General features: G+C 38.7%; 1 protein-coding gene across 5 annotated transcripts in view; it reads right to left on the bottom strand.

The window, feature by feature from the left end:
• htr2cl1 (5-hydroxytryptamine (serotonin) receptor 2C, G protein-coupled-like 1) overlaps positions 1 to 19068 on the bottom strand; it is a 139306-nt gene that overhangs the window by 13844 nt on the left and 106394 nt on the right. For all 5 annotated transcript variants that reach the window (XM_051400457.1, XM_051400461.1, XM_051400460.1 and 2 more), the window contains one exon: positions 7071 to 7271. In XM_051400457.1, the coding sequence (XP_051256417.1) occupies positions 7071 to 7271 (201 nt within the window). The remainder of the gene's footprint in view (positions 1 to 7070; positions 7272 to 19068) is intronic.

Genomic DNA, 19068 nt, shown 5'->3' with positions numbered 1-19068 from the left:
ATAAGATATTTCAAGTGCTACTTAAAAGCTTAATTCAGTAGGTCAGAAATGTAGTGTAATAGGAGTGACACAACTGGGACTAGTTTTTAGAATGTCGAACAAAAAGTGACATAATGTGTCCTGATGGGTTGAAACAGAGTGTGTGGTTACACCAGAGAGAACGGCTGCGAGGATCTTCTGTTGGATGTTGTGTTGCTAATCCTTCAGCATTGATCGCAGTAAGCCCTCTCAGACCTCAATCACAGCAGCATGTAGTGGAGCAAAAACCTTTAGAGGGGTCAAGGAAATGCCAGCAGAAAAACAGGGGATTTCTTACAATTCAAAAGCAGCCGGTTGTGAAGGACTGTAGAGGAAGAGGGAAAGGTTGTACAAACTCTACCTGGTATCTGTAGCTGTCAATCAACTGGATCTGTCAGTGCTGCTTGTAAGAAGTACGACGTGTTTTTCAGCGATATGTATCAAATGCGAGACACTGTTGTTTTTGCTTTGTGTACATTTTATGGTTTGTTTTTGCACTGATAACACTGAGGTGAATTTGTGTACACTTATTATACACAGTCAACACAGTAAATGTGATCTTAGAAGGAGATAGTCGCTGTAAATGTGCAGGTTAGGGACCGTGCAGAAATTATTACACGGGAGGTTTCTTTGCTTTTCTTCACTGGACGGAAGTCTGACTTTTTTGAGGAGAGTATATAAAAATATAAAAAAAGTACAACACTGTCTGTATTTCAGGGATTTATTTTAACCATCACCTTAAATATTATTCCTACCAAAAGTTGTTCCCTTATATACTTTCTTCTGCGTGATAAAAACAGTTAAATGTGTCACATAAAGTTGGCCTATTATATAAGTTCAGCTTTTTGTTTGCTATGAATTTTGAAATGCATATATATTATATTATAACTTTTAGAGGTGGATTGAGTTGCATCAACCCAGTAGTACATTTGGAGATATTGGGGAGGTCAATGTTATGGTCAAAATAATAGGCTACTATAATTATTATTATTATAATATCATAATATTAAGAATTCTGAGGAAGGTCTTGCAATTTTAACAACTTAAATGCAAGTTTTAAAGGTTCAGTGTGTAGGATTTAGTAGCATTTAGCGGTGAAGTGGCAGATTGCAACTAACTGAACAGTTAGTGACCAAACTGCACATCAGAGTTTTATTTAAAATTTGCATAACATAAGCTAACATAATCTACTGGCGATAGTAAGACTGAAGCAGGAGGTGCATTAACTTGAGCAAGAGTGCGTTTTATTGCTTGTGAATTCAACTTTTTATTTGTAAGATGAAGTCCGCGGTAATTTAATTTGCTGACAGATGCTCTCAAGCTAATAAAGATGTCTGGGGGGCGTGATGATACGCTTCAGACCGGAGAGATTAATTGTACATTTTAAAATGCATAACACAACGTGAATAAACAATTACATCCATCTGCTGTTTTCCTCATTTAGACCAGCCAGGTGAATCTAAAGGAAAACAATGATCCACCTCATTGATTCTATCCCCTGAAAACCATTTGGGTCCTGAAGCGGAGGTGTGACTAAATTATTGGAAAAGTAGAAAAATGAAGATTATTTTCAGCTTCGACTCCACTGAGACACGGTCCGGGTTACTGACTGTTGTTCACTGTGGGTATTAATGTCAGCTCCAGCTGTAGATGGGCGTGCCAACTGTCACTAGGACTTGAGTCAGATGTAAATACTATAAATGAGTTGAGACTGGAAGTTTGACTCCATAAAATCACTACTTTTTGACATTTTATTGTAAAGAAATCAGTGTACAACAGTATTTATCTTCCTTGATCTGAGGAGGCAGTTCTGAAAGACGAATGAAAACCCTCTTTTCACCCTGACTTACAAACAGCTCCTCTGACAAGTACAATCCATGGTAATATGTGGACGACCACTCCTCTGAATTTCAAATGCATCATAAAAGAGGAAACTGGTGTGTGTAGACTGGTTCTTCAGCGTAGTTGAAAGCGGATGCGTCAGTGCTCTGAAGAGGAAAAAGGGAAGAAAGCAACACACATACTGAAAAGGTAAAGAGAAAATCTCTCCATACAGCGTGCACCTTCTGTTGGATGTTCCCTTGCTAATCTTTTAGCATCGATCGCAGTCAGCCCTCACAGACCTCAATCATGGCCGAATGCTGTGGTGTAGTACCTCTTGAGGGGTCAACGGGAAAACTGGGATTTCATATGATTCAAAAGCAGCCAGTAGTGGACGAGTGCAGGGCAAAAAAGGGGAGAGTAAAGTAAAACCGGTATCTTGAGGTGTCAATCATCTTCATCTCAGTAGGTGCTGCTGTTCTCTCACAGCAAAACGACTTTACAGCAGCTGGAGAAAATGTAAGTCAGAGGAAAACATCTCAGTGCTGGTGCTTTTCTTAAGTGCGCTCATTGTTTAGGAGTGGATGTTCCAACCCACACAAAAATGTAAAAAGCACAAAGGAGAACCACGACACATTTCTATTATAATCAGGGGGTTGCTTGAAAAGGTTGTGGAGTAGCTCAGCTTGCTGATGTGATGCTGATTTGTGACTTTCAGTATTTTACAATCAATAACCAGTATGTTTCCAGCTAAGACGACGCTGGCTGAAGAGGAAGACCTCGGCTCTCCTCGGATCTGAGTTGGTTCTCACTCCTTAACACCAAGTGTAGCGTACTTGAAAACTACATGTAGTTAGCGAGCAAGCAGAAAAGTCAAAATTGATAGCTGTAAGTAATTGAAATTGGCTGAAATTGCCAAGTTACTGCCACTCCAGTAGCTGTCTAAAGGGCCTCCGGCGGAAAAGATATAAAGGGCACCAGCCGCATGTACTGCATCGCATTTTCTCCACTGGAAGGACACCATGTAATTTTTCTTCACGTTTTCTAGCAGATTGGGCCACCGTAGAGCAGAGCTGCTCATAAGGGGAGAAAAATGTGGAAAGCTTTCTGGGGCTCAGTCGCTGATGTCTCACCACAATCTGCAGTTACTTTGAATGCTTTGCAGAGGTTGAGTAGCTCCTCTATGTTCACTGCAATGTGAGATAATAGGGTTCATCAACATTACACTCAAGATTCAGGTGTTTTATTAGTATCCAAATGGATTTTTTGTGACTATATTTACCAAAATCACCACAAAACATGCACTTATTTTGGCATCTAAACACAGGAAGAACCTTGGGTGCCTTATTTGCAATAGCTGGACTCTATTTGACAACAGCTTTTTATATATTTATCATTTTATTGTTATTATTATACTATACTACTACTTGTATACTTTTGCGTCCTGGTGTAACCATGCATTCTTTTGGCGGTACATTTCCCCCTATTACTGAAAAAGTACCAATCTGTCCCCTGTAATGTACAGTAGAAAATATATTAAATATGTCTTTTTTGAGCGCTGTCTCTTTTTATTTCCTAAGTGTGTGACTCCCCCAACTTGGTTGCATTCAGTGTTGTCAGCTTGATGACTCTTCAGACTCTCTTAGCCACTTTATTTCTCAAAAGCCACCAGCGACTATGTCATTTTTACCCTTTAAAAGCTATTTGCCACTATTGGAAAATGTATAACTCGACGTGTTTAAAGTCAGCTAACAGTAAGCAACCAAAACGAAGTGGAGGGGCAGACACTATCTCGGGGGTATCACAGACTGTTACTTTATGTGAATTCAAATGTCAATATAGTCCTCAAAAACTACGTTCTAAATAAATATCATAAAATTGTAGGAAATTAAAATTCTGTTGGAGGGGTCTCATTTGGACCCACGTTTGTCTTTGCCTTTACCTGGACAGGTGGTTGGGATGAGCCTGTTTTCTTGGGTTATTGTGATCCCTCCCTCCCCGGTTGTATGTATGTATGTTTGTAGTTTGTATGGTATGAAAATATTTCAATAAAATAAATAATAATAATAATTAAAAACAACACATAATCTGGCTAATCTGATATAACAAACTTAATCATTCATTCTTCTTGTCTAATAACTATTCAAGGATTCAAGTTCATTGTCATGTGAAATGATAATGAACATTTGAACCTTGATTAAAGTTTAGAGATTAACAATTTTTGCTTTCAGAGCTCCGAAATGTAGAAAAATAACAATAAATTCAACCTAATATTTTCCTTTTTAATGGACTTAATCCTCCCAGTGAGTTATTCTTATAATGATACTGTAAATCCAATCCCTTACTCAACATGCACCTTGTAACATGCAAGTTACAACATCCCATCAGCAACAATTCATTCTCATGCCAGTGAGTGTCACCTGCATTAAATCCCACATAGGAATCAAGGATTAAACAATCCTAAATATAGGATGCGCATTTCTTCTGGAAGGACATTTGGTTTTGTTCCTGCATGTAATGAACGCAGTAAATTACATGCAGAAACAATCTGTATCCCCCGGGGGTTTAGGTCCTAATGTAATGACTTAGCATAGAGCTGCATTTACTATAGGGTCAGAGGACGTCAGGCTAAGGATACGCTCAGGCAATCTGTGTACGTATGCGTGTGTGTTGTACGTGTTAAGACATTGAGGCCCTCCTGGGTCTTAAAGGCCATGAAGCAGCATCGACAGAAGCCGGAGGTCAGACAGACTGAGGGAGGGCTGAGAGAAAAGTTTTAAAAGTCATCTGGTCCCCTCAGCACTTTCCTCAGAGGGAGGCACGACTCCACTCCCCCCTCCCCCCAAAACACACACAAACACACTCGACAAACTGATTACCCCGGGCGATTATACAGCTGAAAAGATTGCTCTAACAAGGGGAGATGTGGAAGAAAGGGACACAGATCAGGGAGGTTGGAAACACAAAGAGGAAATTATATTGAAGACATTTTTTTTCCACTCATCTGCTGTAAAGATCATGTGATATGATTGAACGTGAGATTATTTCGTAAAAAACGACCGTTTCCGATCTCAAAAAGGAACTTTAAAGATCTTTAAAGAGAAATTTGAACTGGGCTTAAACCCACCTGCTGATGACGATGAACAGCCACTAAATAAACCTTGTGCTGAGATTCTGGTTATATGAGAATGAATGTAGCTGTCGGTGTATTCGTGTAATAGCTTAATAAACTTCAGATTAGTTACTGTGTCTTAAAACCAATTCTTATTCTAAAATGTTTTAACTTTAATTGTTGTTTATTTGTATGTGGAGTTTGCCTGAACAAATGCCACAAAAAGCAATAAACTATAAAATAAAAGCTATAAAAGAGCTGCAGGGAAGCATTTTTAATACTATATCCTATGAGAATTAACTGAAATGTGAAGCCAGTCAGCTTCTTATTCAACTTCATTAATCTGGATTTACTGTCTAATTCACAGCTTTAGTTATTCAATCAAAAATCAGATAAACACTGCACATATAGGCTACAGTATATCTATATGAGAGGGGCTTATAGAAGTCAGGTTAGGACTTTTATTGGGGAATTGATACATTCAGTTCATTGAGACCTTTTAGATTTTGTGACGTGCTTTTGGACTTAAGGACTATGTTGTTTTTAGTTTTTTAAGTTGAATGTCTTGTGTTTTCTTTTGTCTGGGACCATGTTGGACATAAGTATTTTCACTTTAACATGTTATCCTTAAGATTTTTGCTGTGGTTCCTTTTCCTGTGTGTGATAATACATAAATACAAATCAGTCTGTTTTTACACACGCTGTCTGTATGCATTTGTTGACATAGATTATATCTCTGGTTACTGTTAATAATAAATAGCCATAGATTTTTAGGTGACATAATTCATTCATTTGCATGTCACTGTCTGTAGATGAATATTAAAGTGCTGCTGATCACCTTTGGGGATTTAGAAAAGTGTGTGATGCAGATCAGTTCCAACTGTAACAATAAGCTGCCAGACGCTTTGAGCGTCAACAAACTGATGATTTTTCCCAGTGTTTCAGAAAGTCAGTAGGTGTGCTGGTGGGACCTTTGGAGAAAACTGCCAGGGGATCCTAAAAAGTCATTAAATGTAATAACAGTCATCAATCTGGCAAGTCTCTGTATGGGCCTATAGGGGATAGACAAATTAACTGTAACACTATACAATGACATAAAATTCAGCAACACAACACCACAAATCCAGCCTCAGAGATGACCATAAAGCTAAACACCTCCCTGTTTGAGTTTGAAATGCATCACAAGACTGTAAATTTCCCCCCCAAAAATGAAAGGGACAGTTCACCTGAAAATCAAAAGTACATATTTTTGCTCTCACCTGTAGTGCTAATTGTCCAGCTAGACTTTTTTTGATATGATTTGCTGAGTTTTGGAGGTATCAGCGGTAGTAAGGATGTCTGCCTTCTCTCCAAAATAACGGAACCACATGGTACTGAGCTTGTGGTGCTCAAAGCGCCAAAAACACACATTATAAAACTCACTGAGGAGCAATTTCTCTTTCCAGAAATCATGACCCGGTTGCTCAAGATAATCCACAGACCTTGTTGTGAGCAGTTTCAACTGGCAGCCTCTGTAGCTGGCAAATGAAGCCAACGTGGAAGTAACAAAAATAGTTCCTCGAAAGGCCACTTGAGGCTGGCTACAGAAGTGAGTCAATCTCCATAAGGCCCTATATTAAAAATATAAAATATAATAAATAAACATGTTTATAGCCTGCCCTATAGCAATAAACAGTTGTGGTCTCTATAGGTACTTTCCCTGTTCATGACAACTGCACAGGTTGAATTTTTATATATATAAACTTAAATTACATCAAGGTTTAAAGTTATGCATCATTAAGGGCATGGCCGCTTTGAGTGACCAGGAGCTGAGCTTCACAGTGGCTCTTCAGAAACCTGTGGGTGCCTCCATTTTTAATTATACAGTCTAATCAGATGAAGATGAAGAAAAGAGGCACTACAGGAGAAAAGGTCGAGAGTATCTCCAAAATCAATAAACTTCTTATTCTTGACAGCATTCATGCAAATTTGGCCTTTATTGATTTCGTGTAATCTACTTTATCCTTGCGACTAGAATATTATTTTGTGTCTAGGAATCAGCCAACTTGCATTGCTTGCATGCAATGAAGCTAATATTTCAAACATTATACTGTACGATACGTGACGGGTGCGTTCTGACCTATAGATATGGTCCAGACAGCGGCGATCTTCATCATGGCTTTGGTTCTGGAGTTGAAGCGGCTGTGCTCTATGGGGTTGCGGATGGCGACGTATCGGTCCAGGGAGATGGCGCACAGGTGCATGATGGAGGCGGTGGAGAAGAGCACGTCCAGGTAGATCCAGATTGGACACAGAGCGCTGGGGAGAGGCCAGGCGTAATCTGGAGCACAGGGAGAGAGAAGAAGAGGTAAGGAAAGGCGAGGAAGGTGGAGGTTGGAACAAAAGTGAAAGAAATACAGTCCAGAACTTACTAGACCCCTTATACCTGTACAGACTAGTAAATGGTACACTGTAAGTAAGTAAGTTCATTTAACTATGAACCCATTATAATAAACTTTTTAAGTAAGACTAACTAAATTTTATAAGTAAAAAATAATAATATAATATGCTTGCTTTAGTCATTTAAAGTGAGAATGACTTCATTTTGTAATTTTTATTTGTACTGTGAAAACAAAATACCTGGTAGAAAGTTAATAATCAGCAATGGTTCTGTAACTTACAAAACTAAGTTAGAGCCACTTAAAATTAAAGCACCTTTAAAAGCAGCTTAATCAAGAATTCTTTAAACCTAAAAAAGTCTGTGTTACTTAAACATTTTGAGTTCAGTTTCAACAATTTTTTGAGTTAAATGAACTTGTTTTACAGTGATGTATGTTATTGAAATTGACTGTTATTCTTTGTATTTGCTCATTTCAAGGATTACAATGTTGTTTACTCTTAAATGGCAGTAAAAAATAAGATTTGCCTTCAGTTTTCTCTCCGCTGCTGCTGCTAAAACATAGATGTCTTTGAAAGCAGTGATATAAATATGTTCAATCTGTTCTGAGGGCCTGGCTGAGTGACTGTCATCGGGGTCAGCGGAGTATGAAGACTTAAGACGCAGCATGCAGAGGCTGACTAAACTTTAATTAATTGGAGCACATCAAAGCGCAGGGCACAGCACGCTTTTACGTTCACTAAATCCCCCACCTCCCACGAGGAATCAGGTTAGGGCGATAGTTTGATTACAGCATTTACATGGTTTACAAGTATCAACCCTGATTAATATGATTAAGATAATCGGATGTGTGGACAATGCTATAGTCTGAGAGTAGAGTTAAGATTAGATAATGAGTTTGCATGCAAATGTTGCCAGCAGGGAGGTGAAGCTTTGGTTTAGATACTACTTAAGATAGACATTTGCAGAGCCAATTAATAGTGGATTAACATAAATGGAAAATAAGATAATAAAGCTTTGCTGTGTCTGAGGGTTTGTGTGAAGTGTAGGCTCAAGGTTTAATGCATCCTTCTGATTCGTAGATTTAAAAAAAAGCTGACAAAGTATATATGACAAAATAATTATTAACCATGTTGATTAAGGCTGATTTGAAAGATAAAGATTTAGCAGATTGATTTCCACAATATTCCAGCCACACTGGGAAAATGGAAGTCATTAAATTAAGTGTAAAGTAAACTGTCAACCAAGGACTTGATGTATTCTTTCAGGCAACATACCTACTTATTATCAGCACATTAGCGTTGTGATTCTGAGCTTGCGCTGTGTCTTTGTACAGCCTCACAGAGCCGCTAGCATGGCTGTAAGCTGTTTATCCTCTAAAAGCTTTTTCATTGTAAATGGCTCCTTGGCCAACGCTCCTGTCCTTGCAATTTTCTCGCCAGAGGATGAAAAACAGCGAGTTTTGGCACAAATACCGTGAGAGCTATCCAAAGTCTTGAGTCTTGAGTTCATTGCCTTGTAGGCCTTGCAGGGTTGATGACTAATAAAAACACATATCATAGGCGTTTTTTTTCCCCTACCATTCATGCGAAAAATTTCCACCTGTATGAGTTGGATTAAGCTGCATACAAGATAAACACCATGCAATGAACACAAATGCTAAAAAGATTCAAGGTGCATGCACGATTAGAGGCAAGCACGATGCAGTACCCTTTAGGGTGCCCTTCCAGTAGAGTAAATATGATGCTGTGCACTAATGAGTGCCCTTAAAATGGAGAAAATGTGAAGCAGTGCCAAGCTGCCCTTCATGCTAGACAACCTTCTGCGCACTGGTGCCAGTCAGCTGCTGTTGTAATCAGTTGTAAGTAAAATGATCATTTAACATCAAGCAGGAAACAGAGGCCAACATCAGATATACTAACAATGACAAGCCATTTTTTTTTCCTGTGATGCTCTGTTAATCCCCGATGGTGAAATCCTTCTCTATTGTCCCCTTACCGCAGGGAGGTCAAAGGTCACAGCCAGTGACAATTTAACACACTGTAGAGCTGCGAGTGAGTCAGTGTCTCGGCTGGCTGCTCTGCAGGGTGAACGGTTTGGGTCACAGGGAATAAAATTAGCCTCTCTTATCTCAGCAGTGGGCCAGTGTGCCGCCTGGGACGCCAACACAGCAGCAGAAGTAACTAACAGAAATACAACAGGCAGCAATTTGGCAGAGACCAGCTGAGACAGAATTAAATCAGTGGGTTAACTTTTGCTTAAACTTAAATTCATTAGCTTGATTGGCGAGCTGGCTGCTTAGCAGGCTAAAGTGACATCCTGGCACTGTTTTTACCCAACAGCAGGAAAGGTACGCTGAGGAGAAGAACAAATTTAGGCAAAACTCAAGTAACAAAATCTGATTCAACCAAACATGAATGCACAACACATCCTCTCAATACCACCTGGAATTCATGTCTGTGTTTTCAAATTGCAGGTGACATCAAAAATAAAGAGGTTTAAAGATGGCTCGAAGCTCACAATGTAAAGAAAACTCTCCTGGAACAGATCTGGTTTTTTTTGTTTCTAACAGATTTATGTTCCCTAAAGCTTGTGCTGTCCGGAGTAATAACAAAAATGAAATGCAAAATGCAACTGAAGAACATCAGGGGGAAACTGATCGTGCTCTTGCGCACCTCTGCTCTGTTTTATTTCCAGCTGTGTCAGCTTTCAAACGAGAACATATACTGCAAAAAGTCTGTCTCTCTGTTTCTTTCTACGCCTGCAGCTATTTATATGAACAGTCCTTTATTTACTGAGGACAAGACCTGCAGCCAAACACACATACACACACACGTAGAGTCCTTAATTTCATCTCTGATTCGTAGGACAAGCAGCATGTATGTGATGCATGTGGAGTGAATCACACGCTTCTTTGTGTGTATGTGTGTGTGTGTGTGTGTGTGTGTGTGTGTGTGTGCTGAGTGGGAGGCAGCTTGCATAACTTTTCAGAGGTCAAACACTTATTGGGGGCACAGCATGACACACACACACACACACACAGACACACGGCGTTACTCAGCTGGCTCGCGGGTGCGTCAGATTTTCTGGTAAATGCACTGAGAGACTCAAGTTTGCTACAGTTAAACACTGTTTATGAAATACATAAACTCTCAATTAAAAAGCAGCATTTTGTTTCTTTATTATGACGTTGAGCCAGTGTGCGTCGGTGGAGGCATAATGGAGGGAGATTATGATTCAAACACATAAACAGATCAGATATTAGTCAACGGGGGGATCTGAGGTGAGGATTTATGGTTTGAGCATATATTTCTGCGTACCAGTTTAGTTCGCAGCTGCATTAATTCCAAGAAGAAGAAGGTTTTCTCAGGTCGGGGTGTTAGAAGACAACAAACAATAAATACCCAGCTGATTGCAGATGATATCGCAGGCTTTAACACTGCCGCTTGATGGATATCAGCACCCAATGCTCTTGATATCATGTAAAAGCTTTTAAGCTGCCGTTCAAGTGCTGATGGCAAATGCGGCTTTAAGAAACAGGACATCCCAGTATTTACTCTCATGAATTATTTCTGTGTTTTTGAAGCAGTGAAGTTCAGTAAAAAAGGGTTGGACGTTTTCAGGCTGGACAGCGAAGTGTAAACCACTCAAAGAAATGCTCTGAGAATCTACTAAGAAAATGAACGTAGATGCTGCTGGCATCAGTTATGATATTAGAACTGGAGAGTATTTCTTCATTTCTCAGTGGAAAAGATGTTTCCACTCTCTCTCAGGGTTTTACTACGTTATATGGTTTGTTGATCTGATTGGTTGAAGATTGCCTGTGATAGATTCCAAGTATTTATTTGCCTGCCCTTTTCCAAACTGCTTCCAACAACGACTTTCTAGATGGTTCTGTATAATAAACCATTTGGCAAAGTCAGGTTAACTTTATATGTATACAAATACAGCTGAAACAATAAGTCAATAAACTATATTAAAAGGTCATTATTCATGTGAAAACATGTCATGGTTCCAGCTTCAAAAAATGTAAGGATTTGCTGCTTTTCCTTTCAATTATTTTAATAATTTAAATGTATTTTAAGATCATATCAATCGATAATGTGGAAAATAATCAACAGATGAATCACAATCATAATGAAAATAATCATTTGTTGCAGTCCAATACAAGAGCTCCACCTCAACTACAACAGTAAAATTGTTTAATATAATGCATATTCCTGTGATATAATATATGGTAGTGTAAGACGAGATTTATTTTTGTTTATTAAAAGAATCTGCATGTTTCATTCAATGATTTAATGGTTACTACCTGTATATATCTGTACACTATTCTGTAGTTTAGATGAGGAACTACATAATATGGTGCACCATACCTGTAATGTTACTGATGGTTAAGACTGGCGGAGCGATATGATGTAAGATAGTGAGGCGATCACTTTTGTTGTCTGTGTTCAGTTGTCCTACTATTGAAGCAGACATCAAAGCAAACTAAGTAACCGGGATGAAGTTGCCCCCGAGCTCATGCTTTACCCACAACCCACAGTAGTTTTGATGCAATAACAATAATAATAATATCAAATTTATAGTTAACGCTAACAGTCAGTCAGCGTTACATTAGTACATCAGTCACAGGGGACATTTTTTGAGTATCATTCATTGAGTAATTTTATTTCTAATACTTAAAGTACAATTTCAGGATTATACCTGCATACTTTTACTCAAGTAAAGCATCTGAATACTTTAAACTCTGCTTTCCAACACTGCTTTCGCTACATTGGGTGCACACTACTTCCTGCGTTTGCACTGAATGTTGACACCAAATGTATCATCCCTTACAGATTTGTTTAATGGACCACAAAAAAAATATAATAATGTGGTACATTATGCAACAAGCCAAAGCACTTTGAGGAAACCCCTTGCAGGATTATGGATTATGGAGGATCATTAACTTTTAGAGCTTTAGAATTAATGTATATATCACAAAAGCAGTAGCTTACACACACTTTTTAATTAAAGGGTTTAGGATTTAAAAGGGTGTCTTTTGTGAAGTCAAATGGATCTGGGTCTATTCTGTTCTCATATAGATTTTGTTTAGTGGCAGCAAGGCATCGGCATCCCCCAAAGAACTCAGCAATGTTGAATTTACGGCAGTATTTCAGCTTCGTGCTCCCTCCCTCTCTCTCTCATTGTATTTTATATTACAGTCACTCTGGGTTCGTGACAAGCTGGTATTCCTTTTTCCAATTCATTAAAGCAGAGATGACACATCTCATATTAATCCGCCGTCAGGGAAGAAGTTCGGCAATCAATGTGTGTGTGTGTCTCTTTTTATATATGTGTGTTTTGTCAAGCGAGTGTATGTGTGTGTGTTCCCAATTTGGGATCCATGCAGAGGGCTAGCCTTCAGCGCCTAACTTTGATTGAGTTGGCCTTGAAGGTCATATACTTTTAGGCTTTGTGTTCCTATGTGTGTGTTTGAATGTGAGTTACCTACTCTCATCGTAATTGAGTCCATAAGATCTCATCGCCCTCATTTCTTTCATCACTTATCCGTCCTGTCATCTGATCTCATTCCTGCATACTCAAAACCCATAGATATTTATTTGTTTGTATGTTTACATTTAGAGGTAAGATTTGTGGTGAGATGTGTTCTGTTTATGTAACACAAATATATGAGCAATTTCCTCACTTCATATATTATCAGTGTTTTATTATCACTTCCATGTTGAGAGCCGAGTAAGGAAAGAGGCCAAAAGAATCTAAATTACATTCATTTGAACTATTATCTTTTATGGCCAAGAACGAGCAGAAGACATGAGATTAAAGTTCATTGAATTTTAAGGGTTTCACATCCAACAATCCAATCACATCCTTGGATTCATTTATGCAATTGTGGAGGAAACTAGGAAGATGGAAATATTCAGTGGCTGGAAATATTCCATTACTTTTATTTCAACAAACAAAACTTGATTTTAATCATCATAAGTCTAAATTTTGGGGAGTAGGATAAACGTAATAGAACTAGTAGTCTAACAACTCTTGGCAGGGAGTAATAAGTGATGAGTAATATATTAGTATTTTTTTTATTAACCAACCCAACACTGCTGACGACGATGAGTTTTACTCCGTTGGGATCAAAATTTGGTACCGAATGACAAGATGTTTTCTGGTCCGTTCCATTAAAGTATAGAAGTTCGGTCCCAAGCCCTAATTATCAGGCTCATATACTTAGATAAACACATACACATTCACATACATAAATACTCAACACTCACATACATACATACTCACACTCATATACCCTTCTACTCATACAAACATATTCCCACATTATGCATGCATGTGTAAGTCTTTATGTATATGAACACATGTATGTATGTACCTGCATGGCTGTATGAAAAGAAAGAATAAAAAAAAAAACCTTAAACAGTTACCACCATGTTATTAAAGTTGTCTAAAGAAAAGGGAGGCCTTTTGTCTTCTGCTAATAAATACTTTTGTTGCCCCTTTTTTGTAGTCTAAGACACAAGAATTGCCACTAGGTGTTGCTAATGAACTGGAATCAGGAAAACCTTTAAATAGTGTGTTAGTTTCTGTGTCGTTCAAGTTTGCTACATTGCAGTAGTGTTTATTCTCATAAGAGCTTTTTACAGCTATTTTCAGCTCAGAACTATTCCTACAGCAGCAGCAGTGCAGACGCATCAGGAATGTGACCGGTAGCTTCCATGTTTATGTGCATGGTGGTCGTCTGCAGGGCTTTCTCCCACTCTTGTATAATCCTCCCCTGTCATACATGCTGCACACAGAGATTCTCAACCACGTCATGCTACGCAAGACACAACAAGGTCACGTGAATGAGGTCATGTGTGTGTCTAATCATGGCATTGGTGTGTGAACCCGGCTGAGGTCGACTGGAATTGTCACATTTGAACAAGCGTGATTTAATCAGGATGATTAGAATTCCTGTCCAAAAAACATTTACCTCATATGTTGTTTTTGGACCAGAAATATCCAAACTTTGTGTGTGTGTGTGTGTGTGTGTGTGTGTGTGTGTGTGTGCGCTCATTATTTTGGAAGCTTAGACTCCATCAATTATATTTAATCCTCATTCTGGTAATTCCAAAGCTCTGTGTGCGTGAAGCAGACAGCAGATAAAAAAGTTAATAAATTACCACCCACATCATTTTTTATCACGATTCTCATCATCATAATCATCTTCATCATCATTTTTACTGTATTGCGAATGATTCATCGTCGATTCGAACTGCGTGAGAACATTCTGTGAAGTGCCTGTTTGTGTGTGCGTGTTTGTCTGGTCTATCACTCAGCCAGCCGTAGTGATCAATGCGGTCAAGTACCAGTCTGATGGATAACACTGCAAGTATAGATCCAGGCTCAATGTGAGTGAGTGTGTGTATGTGTGTGTGTTTGCAGGGGACTGGTGTTCTTTGTATAGGTGTTCATATAAATGACAGACCCGCTGCCCATGTGCCTCGGTGTGTGTGTGCATCTGTTTGTGAAAGAAGAAGAAAGAAAGAGAGACAGACTTGTTGGTGGGTTTTTTTTCGGTGTGTGTTTGTTTGTGTGAAACATTGATTAACACAGGAGCAATCAGTAGCAGCAGCAGCTTCAACTAACAGACAGATTCAGAGTGAGCGGACGAGTGTGTCCATTGGCCATACGTGGCCCATTAAGCAGCAATCAACCTTCCCTGTCCTGCTTAGTAGTCCTGCAGGATGCCAGCTACAAAGCAAAGATGTGAATATGGAAAGTTTTGGACACAAAAGAGCTGCAGGGTGAAATGGAACAAGACAGAAGAGGGAATAAAGGTTTATTTCAGCATCCATTCACCTGTTGATTGCTTTGTTTTTGTTTTGAGTAGCTGATTTAAAGTGGTGCTCAGGATTGCACTTCCATAAATCTGGGAGACTCACAAGAAACAGATTTAAACAATGACTACTCAGACTTTTGTAAAGCTTTTGTTAATAATTTGAAAAGAGAATGATTTTACTGATTTTACACATAAAAGTGTGTTTACAGGTCTTGGGGAGTAGTATATTACCTCAAGTGATGTCACTCGAGTCAGCATCGGTTGGGGGCTGTAGGCTACGAGTTTGAAAAGTAAACTGCTTGAGGCTAGCAGCACAACATTAGACATAACTAGCTTTAGTGACACCCTGGATCTCTGACCAAACTGTTGCCAGTCAGGTTGCATTGTGGTTAATGTAGGCAGCAGGTTTTGACAAGGAATAAGTATGTGTGAAATCACTGGAGTATCCTTTAAATACAAGTACAGGTTTAAGTTCACAACAGTCTAACATAATTCAATTTACAATCTTTTAATAGAGGAAAGAGCAGGAAAAGTTCTCACAGTTAAGAATCTAAAACTAGAGGTCTACTAATCTAAACTTAATATTTTGTACTTTTTTTTCTCTTACTATACTTGAAGTAGACAAACATTTTTATTGACACAGACTCAAACTTGTACCAACTTACACACATGCAACTACAACTTGCACATGCTTCTTATGAGCGGATGATGTCTTTATGGCAAATCATAACTTCACCCTTCAGCCATTATGGATACAGAAAGCTCTGTGATGTCCATAATACGTACAGAAAATGTAAGTCACACTGACACACAAGACTGTGAATTACAGGAGTGTTTATACATTTCACTTCACTTCACCCCAGGAGGATAAGACATCAGAGTCCTAATTAACAGAAATCTTCTTCTCATTTGGTTTAAACCAGATCTTTCTTCCTACTAAGCATGATTACTTCTGTTTTGTATTTTGTTTTCTTATGTTCTTTCCCACATGATTAAGTCCTTTTTGGGCTTATTTAACAATCCATGCATCCATTTTCAGTCTAATTTGATGTCCTTTGTTTGATTTTAACATACATGAATCTAAAAATCAATACAACAAGATAATACTCCTCAGTCTCAATTCTCCTGGTTAATCATACCGACTACTGAGTTCTTCAGCTCACATTGATCCGCACTTGAACTTTCTGACCCATACTTGATCCTCTTATCTGTAAATCGTGTCTTAACCCTCCATTCTTAGTAGGATATTGTCAATAAAATGCTGATAGACCAGAAGCTGCACATCAAACAGACACAGCAACAAGCGCAGTGTTCAGTGCTGTGTTGAAATGTTATTTACTCTTTCTGGCAGTTTAATATCACCTTTTAGCAGAAGGTCCAGGTAAAGCCGGATGACAACCTCTCACCCTGGCTACATCTTTGCAAGCTGGAAGCCTCAATGGGCATCAAGTATGCTCTTTATCAGAGTATACCTGGTGCTCTGATGAAGGTCAGATAGACCGAAAGCTTGCTGAAATAAAGTAATACATTACATGGATCTAAGGGTGCGGAAATCTTTACTATCAGCAAAAGGTCCAGGTAAAATACATTAGTGTCGATAAGATTAAAAATGACTGGAAATCCAGACTGGTCAAACCACTGTAATGTGCACAAAACTCCAAACACTCTAACTGAATATATTTTTGGCCGGTCGAGATAACATATGTTGACTTTTCCTAATCTGTCTCTCTGCTATCACGCTGGTAAAATGGCACATACTTTCCTCCCAGGCCATACTGTTTGGCTCATATGCCATCACTGTTTGCACCCCAAACTCAGTTAATCAAAATGTTTTCTCAGAGAGACACAAAATGACCACATGTGAAATTGGCTGATAAACGAGCAGACTTCTCACATCAAAGTCACTGTCAGACGCGCAACAATCTGAATTAAATCACAAAATCCTTTAGCTCCGGCCGCATCTAAGCATCCATTATCCAATTTTTTTTAGCCCGTCATGAAAATAGCCTCGTCAACATATTCATATTTGGCTGCGGGCTACGATGGTTTGTGCTCTGTCATCCTCTGCCGTCATTTTCCGGCACATCACTCCTGCAGTACAGTCCAAGAATAATTAAGACAAATGATGGATCAAATGAAAAATAAATTATATTTTTCACATATCTGGCATTTGATCTAGATTCCTGTGTAGATATTTAAACTTTTACAGTTGGTTAAATGGGCTATAATCAATATTTCTTTAATAATAACATCTTGTTGCAGATTTGATATCAGTTGCCAACCCTACATACATTAATGAGAAAGTGCTCTGAGTTCTGAGAAGTTAGAAATGTGGATATTGACAACGACTCCTGTCACTGAAAACTGCAAAGGCCACCAGGTGTTTATCTGCAGCTATCACTTACTATCAGTCCTGTCATCTGTTCTGTGATGGTGACATTTTCAGGAACACAGTAAGAAATAAACTCCTGGCTAAAATGTTAGAGGGAGGCAGCCTTTCTTTAAGGTAATGTTTTCACTCAACATTGGAAAAGAAATTCAATACACAGCCTACCATATAACAACCCGACATCCTATTAAGCTAATGTGGGCGTTCATGCAGAATCCTGGCAGAGATATTGTAAGCAAGAACAGCAGTTGATAGCTGGTATGATATTGCAATTATCAAGTTGGCATCCTCCGGCTCTTGAATCACTTGCGATATTACAGTGTGCAGTGTCTCAGAGAAGCAATAATTATTTCAATAATTGCATAGAAAAATGTTTTGAAATAATGACGAGGGGCATGTCACAGTGTGCTGGCAACAGCTGGTGAGTAGAAATCTGTAGCGAAGATTGTTTAAATACTGGGTGAGATTTATAGGCATGTGTCTGTCTTTTTATGATTAAAGTAAGAAGTTGTACAGAATAAAAGCAGTACAAGCACTCATAGCACATTGGGGCATCTGTGCTTGTGCTGAACAGAGGACTCGCCTGTCAGCCTGTCAGATGTTCCTGAATGATGAATAAGTATGCCAACCCGGTCAAATACTGCAGCTTGGCGAGTGGCCCTCCTCTTCAAAATGTGTCTAGCGCCATTTCAGAAGTCAAGTGGCGTAATATAAAGAGCAAAGAAGTTTGCATATGGAGGTTGTAGGGTGGATGAATGGCTTAAATGAACACAGGACTTTAACCCAGGAGGCCGCTGTCCCGTTTGAAACAAAAAGAAAACAATTTCTTTGAAGTAACCTTTGTAAGATATGCCAGGTATGTAATGTACCTTATGACCTTTGTCGTTTGTGTGTCCATCTTTGTACCTTTTCTTTAATTTGCTAGTTAGAAATTAAATATTTAAAGGGTAATTTCACCTCCATAACAACAAGTTACTGTTAAGATTTTTAGCCAATCCATCTAGTCAATGGCAATACTGGTCTGTTGGTGTGTTGGGGGATCCACTAGTTTGGTGCAGACTGAAACTGCCATGAAGTTTTGTACAGATATTCATGGTCCCCAGAGATTTAATCCTAACGATTTTGGTATCCCTGTATCTGGCACCTGCACCAGGTCAAAGTTTTCCTTCTTTAATTACTGCACCAAAATTCAGGCTGACAATTTTTGTTCACGGTGAATTGTCTCGATAACTATTGGATGATTGCCATGAAGAATTGTAATAATATGGGGTGATCTGATAATACTTTGATTTGTAAAAATTTTTATTGAGATGACTACAAGTGACTTTTAAATTGTATATTTGCTTTATATCGTGGTATGTTAAAGATTGGAGTAAGTGTACATGTGTAAATGTTTGAGCAATAAACATCAAGTTAAAGGCTCGCAACAAGCAACAATGTTATCTTTATTGACTCTGTTGCTTCTTGCAATTATGTAAGCCATCTTCCTTACGTGTCTTTATGGGTAGTCAAAACTC

The sequence above is a fragment of the Dicentrarchus labrax genome, unplaced genomic scaffold (assembly GCF_905237075.1).
Source record: "Dicentrarchus labrax unplaced genomic scaffold, dlabrax2021, whole genome shotgun sequence".
Taxonomy (NCBI): domain Eukaryota; kingdom Metazoa; phylum Chordata; class Actinopteri; family Moronidae; genus Dicentrarchus; species Dicentrarchus labrax.
This window is presented reverse-complemented; position numbering and strand designations above follow the sequence as displayed.